Here is a 6649-nt window from a genome sequence, read left to right as displayed (position 1 = left end):
AGACAAGCAGGGTATGTACTCACACATATATGGATATTAGACAGAGAAAGGGACTACCAGCCTACAATTCACACTGACAGAGAAACTAGGAAACAAGGAGGACCCAAAGAGAAAAACACATGGTCCCCAGAAGAAGGGGAGGGGTACAAGCACCCCTGAACAAATTGGGAGCATGGGAGGAGGAGAGGGGTGGGAGAGGGAGAATCGAGAAGGGGAGGGGGAGAACAGGAGAGAACTGGAGGATTTGGCTTTCCTCCTCTAAAATCCATGCATGTGTTTCTGTGTTGTATCAAGAAGCCAATTGATGTAATACAAAATAAAAGAAGAATTTGGGGACTGTCTTTGTCTTTTCTTGGATCTTTCTCTCAAGGTGTACACCCTCTCATAATTGTTATGCTCTCATGGTTGCATTCCCCAGCATGTGTACCTACACAAGCAAACATTTCTCTGCTAACTGTTTATTTTTGAGTCCCACACAGCCAATGAAGACCTGCCTGACAGCAATCCCTAGACACCCTGTAAAGAAAATGGGCCACACCTCCTTGACTGCACTGGATACAACTTGCTCCATTTCAACTGACACTCCGGCCAAAGCTTAGGATACTGACTTCAATCAAGTTGAGGATTCAACTGAGATCTTCTATCAAGAGAATCCCATCTAACATGGACTGGAGGCAATCCATTCAAGACTTTTACTACACTAATATATTCTTCCTACAGGAACCCCCATGACTATCATCATCCCATTTCAGCAGGAAGTAATTTGGAGGATGTTACATCCCTTTCCCCATTGTTGTCCCTTAGGATAGTGTATATACCTAGTTAGGGAAAGCTTCCTATTGTTTATGGTTGGGATTGGAAGGAAGTGTTCAGGCTTGGACACCTCTTTCAGATGACTTTAGGGTTTAGTTAAAATAGTTAGGATGTGACATAAGCAGATTGTTGTATCTTCTTATATTTTACCTTTATGATTGTTAATTTTGGATACTTTAAACTCTTAAGTTTTAATCCTCTTTTAGACTAAAAAGGGAATTGTAGGGGATGCTGTAGCCACGCCTTCTTAGGGGCTGGCTAAAGGTGTGCCTGACCATGCTTGCAAGGGCGTGCTCAGGGTGACCTAGTGTGACTGTGTTTTCTCTTTCGGTTTCTCTTTTGGGCTTGCATACATACCGCTGCCATGACAGCTGGCTAGGTCACTCTGTAAGAAAGGCTTTTCCCTATTAAATACCCATATTCTACCTGACTCTGTATTGGTAATTTCCCACTATAACTGAGATAGTGGAGGAATGGAGGAGGGCAAGAAAGGAGATGCCTTGATAGAGGGAGCCAGTATAGGTTTGGAGAGAGGATTGGCACAGGAGAAAAGTTAGGGGATCCACAGGGATGACACCAACTAAGAATCTATAGTTATGGAGAAGCTGCCTTTGATGCCCTTTCACTATCATGAGATTGATGACTACCTTGGTTGCCATTCCTAGAGCCTTCATTCTGTAGCTGATCTAAGCAGAAACAGGCACCCATAGCTAAATACTGAACCACAGTCCTGGAATCCAGTTGCGGAGATTGAGGAGGGATGAGTAAAGAGGCAAAACTGTGCTGGAGAAACCGGCAGAAACAGTTGACCTGACCTAGTGAGAGCATGGAGACCCAAGTGGTAAAGCTGTGGAACCAGCATTGGACCAAACCAAGCCCTCTGACTGTGGGTTCCAGGTAGGAGGCCAGGGCAGGCTATGGGACCTCTAACCGTGGAATCAGTCTGTATTCCTAGAGTACAAATGGACTTTGGGAGCCCATTTCCTATAGGGGGATACTTTTGCAACCCAGGTACAAGAAAGTGGGCCTAGGCTCTCCCTCAAATTATGTGACTGACTTTGATGTTCCTCCCAAGGAGGGCCTCACTGTCCTTGGGGATTGTGGGGATCATTGGGAACAAGGGAGGATAGGAAGGCATGGGAAGTGGGGGACTAACATGTAAATAAGAGTGCTTCTAAAATGAATTTTAAAAGATACTTTAGATAAAGACAAAGGCAATTAATTCTAAAAAAATTAGAATCAATAATCTACCTCTATATCTTATCATATCTAGATGCTCTGTTTTAATCCCATTAAGAATAGGTTCAACCATCTACCCTGTATCCTATCATACCTGCAGCCCACTTTTTATTATCAAAACAAGAACCATGATTCTATTCAACTTCATTTAGCTTTTTTCCAGACCATTGCCAATAACAATTTGGAACCGTTTCACAAAGTATTGACAAAATATAAATGCAAGAACTGACCATGCACCACCCTTTCCACCTTTTGCTATTGGAGGCACTGTGTTCTTAATTTTACTTTCTGCTGTTTGGGGGCAACAGCCTCTATAGCTGATCCATCTTTGGGTTGGATGAATTTTGAAGTCCTGTAGAAAACTCATATACACTGAGAGAAACTGAAGCAGGAATCACAGAACAAATATGGTCCGTTCCAAGCCCTCTACATATTTGACAACCTTTAGTTAGGTACTTTAGTGGGACCCATGGATGCAAAACACTTGAGATACTGACTCTTGTGCCTTCTCTTGAGGGCCCATTGTATCCCTGCTGTCATGTCTTGTAAAGCATTTGTATGATGGTTTTGTTTTGTTTTAATTATATTTACTTTTGCTGTGTTTAGCTCTTGTCACTTAGAGGCCTGTTATTTTTTAATGAGAGACCAAAAGGGAATGGACAGAGATGGAAGAGAAGGTGAGTGTTTCTAAGAGAAGTAAACTGAGAGCAAACTACTCAGGTCATATACTAGAGAAAAAATCCAGATTTAATAAAAGTGAAAAGAAGAAAACCACCATTTAACAAAATTGATGATGACTTCATCAACATCATTTATTTTTAATTGATTTTGGTACAAGGTGAAATAGAAGAGTCACTATTTTTGTTCTATATTGAAAGAGTAATCGCCCATTCATTATAGACTTGACTCAGACCGCTGCTATATGCTTAAGAACAGCTGAACAGTGTTTTTTCTGGAACAACTAATTAAAATTATCTAAGTACTATTGCTGAAGATTTTTTCTGCTCCTAGTACAGGCAAGATCATCTGTCAGGAAATAACTGCCACCAGAAACACAAGTGTATAGTCAACCATTGTTTTAGTTTGCTTCAGTTCGAGTGCAATTTCCACAAGGTATCTGTTTTGCAGCAGCCAAGCAGCCAAGATTCCTTGATAGGATAAAATGAAAGAGAGTCAGTCCTAATGGCAGCAATTTCCTGGTTTCTTTGAACATTGTCTTGGCAAAGACAAAACTACGATATCAAAGTGGGAAAATACAACTGGCCAACAGAGCAAGATCAGATCATGGAGGCTGCTAATGAATTCAAATGACAAATCTACCATTCTCATTTTGGCTAGTCTTAGGAATACAAGATGATTAACTGTCTTCATTGATTTCTTATTGTGATAACTGAGTACAATTTGGAAGGCAAAAATACTTATACCCTGCATAGTTATAATAAAATCAGGACTGGGCTCCCAAAGTCCATTTGTGCTCTAGGGATAAAGACGGGCTCTGCTATTAGAGGATCCATAGACTGTCTTGGCCTCCTAACTGGTATCCACATTCAGAGGGGCTGCTTTGGTTCAATGCTGTTTCCCTAGCTCTATGACTAGGGTCTCCATTCTATCAGTAGGTCAGGTCCACTCTTTCTACAGGTCTCTCCATCCCTGTCTTGGCTCCTTCCTCAACCCTCCTCCCACTACACAACTAAATTCCAATAGTATGGTTCAGTGCTTAGCTGTGGGTGTCTGTTTCTGCTTAAACTGCAACTGGATGAAGTCTCTCCTTCCTCTCCCTGTCCCAGTGATCCAATTTGGTCGGGTGTGGTGTGATTACTTCAATTATAAAGCACAACACAACATCAGAACAAACAAATCTTTATTCATGCCTATTTGCATGCAAGCACCTTTGGAAGCTTATCTGAGAAACTAATGACAGAGTTGCTTGGGGTTGGAACTATCATTTGGGTAGATGAAACAGGATAAAGCAATAAAAAAATCAGGAAAAATGTTTTCTTAACCATACAAGGTCCCCTGGAAAATGTTAAATTGACAAGATCTCCTGAGCAAATTGGGAGCTTGGGGGGAAGCAAAGCAGGAAGGATGAAGAAGAGGATGTGAGATTGGGAAGGGGAGGAGAACATGCCGGATCAGGAAGATCAAATTGGGGGAGGAAAAGAGAAGGTGAGCAAGAAACATAAATCTTAATAGAGAGAGTCATTACAGGTTAAAGAGAAACCTGGCACTGGGGAAATATCGAGGGATCCACATGGATGACCCCAAATAAGAATATAAGCAATAGTCAAGAGACTACCTTAAATGCCATCATCCACTAGCTGCAGCAAGCAGGAGCAGAGATTCACAGCCAAACACTGATGGGATCTCCTAGAACCCAGTTGCAGAGAGGCAGGAGTGATGAGCAAAGGGGTCAAGACCTTCAGTTGGGAGTCCTGGGCAGTCTATGGGGCCTCTGGCAGCCTCTGTATCTTACTGTACAAATGGGTTTGGGGTCATTCTCTACAGAGGGATACTCTCTCAGCATAGGTACACAGGGGAGAGCCTGAGTCCTGCACCAAATGATGTGTCAGATGTTGATGATCCCCCATGGGGGGCTTCAACCTTCTGGGGGAGTGGATGAGGGGTGGGATGGGGGACAGGGCCATGGGAGGATGGAAGGAAAAGGGAACTGAAATTGGTATGCAAAATAAGATTGTTTTTCATTTGAATAAAATTGATTTTTAAAAACTCTTATAGATTGCACAGTTAAAAAGGAATCAGGCAAAATGTTTTCTTAACCATTCCAAATTAAATATGGACAAAACTGAGTGATGTCTCATAAGAACAAAGGGTCCAAAACAGGGAAAACAAAGAGAAGTGAAGCGAGAGACGTACACAAGCCACCAATTGTGATTATACAAAAAAGCAATGCAGCCTCGCAAGATGGTAGAGAGACTATAAAAAGCTAGAAAAGTAGACACCAGCACCAGGATGTTCTGGGTGGCTCTGGACTCAGGGGAGGATCTCCTGGAACCATGAGAACTTCTGATGTGTTGAACACTCTGCTTGTGTCTGTACAGGGTGACAATCATGGAGGCGCTAGACCAGGTGATGAGCACAGCAAAAAAGAATTCAGGGCACATCACCAATGCTGTATAGAGTGAGTTTATGATTTCATCCCAGCCTACAGTAGAGCAATATCCAAAATCTCGATTTCTTGTCATGTTTTTGCTATTCATTTTCATAAATATGTTCAAGAATATGAAACGTATCAGCATGTAGAAGACCCAGAGTAGGGAAACAGTGCAGTGAATGCACTTTGTAGTTTTGGCTTTATGATCCTTCCAACATGACTTCCTGGAACTGATGGTCATTGCCTGGAAGACACTCAAAAGGCAGGTAGTGCCAATGGACACATTTCGAGCAAATCCTTGAATGTACAATAGGAATACACATCCAAAATCATTCACAAAATATTTAAATCCCCAAACTGCCATTGTTTGGGGCACTCCTGCAGAGAGAATGATCAAGGCATTGGCTGACATTAGGTGCATGAGAATGAAATCTGTATGCTTTAATGTGTGTTCTCTACAATAAAGTACTAGATAGTACAACAAAAGAGAGAAATTTCCAAGAATTCCAGTTGTAGTTTGTGATAAGAAAATGATTCTGATTGCCAGGTTCCAGATATTCATTCTGTGATTCAGCACAATTTCCTTAAGAACATGATCAGGCTATCTCTCCAGTCAAATGAATAATGCCAAATGATGGTAGCCAGGGGTGGAGGAAAATGGCATTGAACCACAGAGCTACAGAGACACTGAAGCTCAGGGTCCTTTAGGCACAGTAGTTCAGCGCTGGCCTTGAACACGTGAAAATAAATCATACTGAGTTATGAGCTAGCACTTTTGAAAAGTCACACCCCAGACACACACATACACACACACACACACACACACACACACACACACACACACACACAAACACACACACACACATGTGACCCCACTCAGTTTAGAACTGTTGGAGAGAAGGGAACAATTGACACGGTGAAATGTCAAAGAATGCATAATATAATGAGATAAGCAAACTGTGCTAGGAGAAATTGCAAGAACGATAATATCTTCTGAATGATATCAACTTCAGGACCGTTCGTTGTTTGTATTGGAACTCTGTCTGGAATAATCAGGCACCACTCAGAAGTCGAGTGTGGGAATGATAGAAAAGATGGCACTGGGTTTAACATCCCGTCAGTACAGTGAAGTTTAAGGACTCTCTTAGGACACCACACTCTATCCTCATGAGAAATGGTGTCTGCTAACACTTCTTAGATTAGGTCAGATCCCCTTGCAGAAGCACACAGTAATTGCTATGAATCAGCACCTGGCTGAAGCAAGGTGGCCCAGAGAGATACTGTTCCCCTCACACTCATCAGCCATATAGGGACCCTCAGCTGTCAATCAAGAGCTGGGGTTGAATTGGTAAAAGCTGAGGATCTTAGCATGTATATATGGAGTGTTGAAATGAGCTGAGACCTTTGAAACTCCCAACTGCAAACTCCCATTACCCTTGCTCTTTCATGTAGAATATCCTAGAAATGGCTGCCGCTATAGAATAT

At 42.1% G+C, this 6649-nt stretch overlaps 1 protein-coding gene across 1 annotated transcript; it reads right to left on the bottom strand.

Moving 5' to 3' along the window:
- Nucleotides 1-2654: 2654 nt before the first annotated feature.
- On the bottom strand, nt 2655-5735 carry LOC113838479 (vomeronasal type-1 receptor 4-like). Its single transcript, XM_027434144.1, has 2 exons — nt 4818-5735; nt 2655-2684 (listed from the first exon to the last, which is right to left on the bottom strand). Exons 1-2 carry the CDS (start codon nt 5724-5726, stop codon nt 2655-2657), a joined length of 939 nt encoding a protein of 312 aa, XP_027289945.1. The 5' UTR covers nt 5727-5735.
- Nucleotides 5736-6649: the final 914 nt, after the last annotated feature.

Source organism: Cricetulus griseus, unplaced genomic scaffold, assembly GCF_003668045.3.
Source record: "Cricetulus griseus strain 17A/GY unplaced genomic scaffold, alternate assembly CriGri-PICRH-1.0 unplaced_scaffold_11, whole genome shotgun sequence".
Lineage (NCBI taxonomy): Eukaryota > Metazoa > Chordata > Mammalia > Rodentia > Cricetidae > Cricetulus > Cricetulus griseus.
The sequence above is the reverse complement of the archived record's forward strand: the minus strand, read 5'-3'. Positions and strand labels throughout refer to the sequence as shown.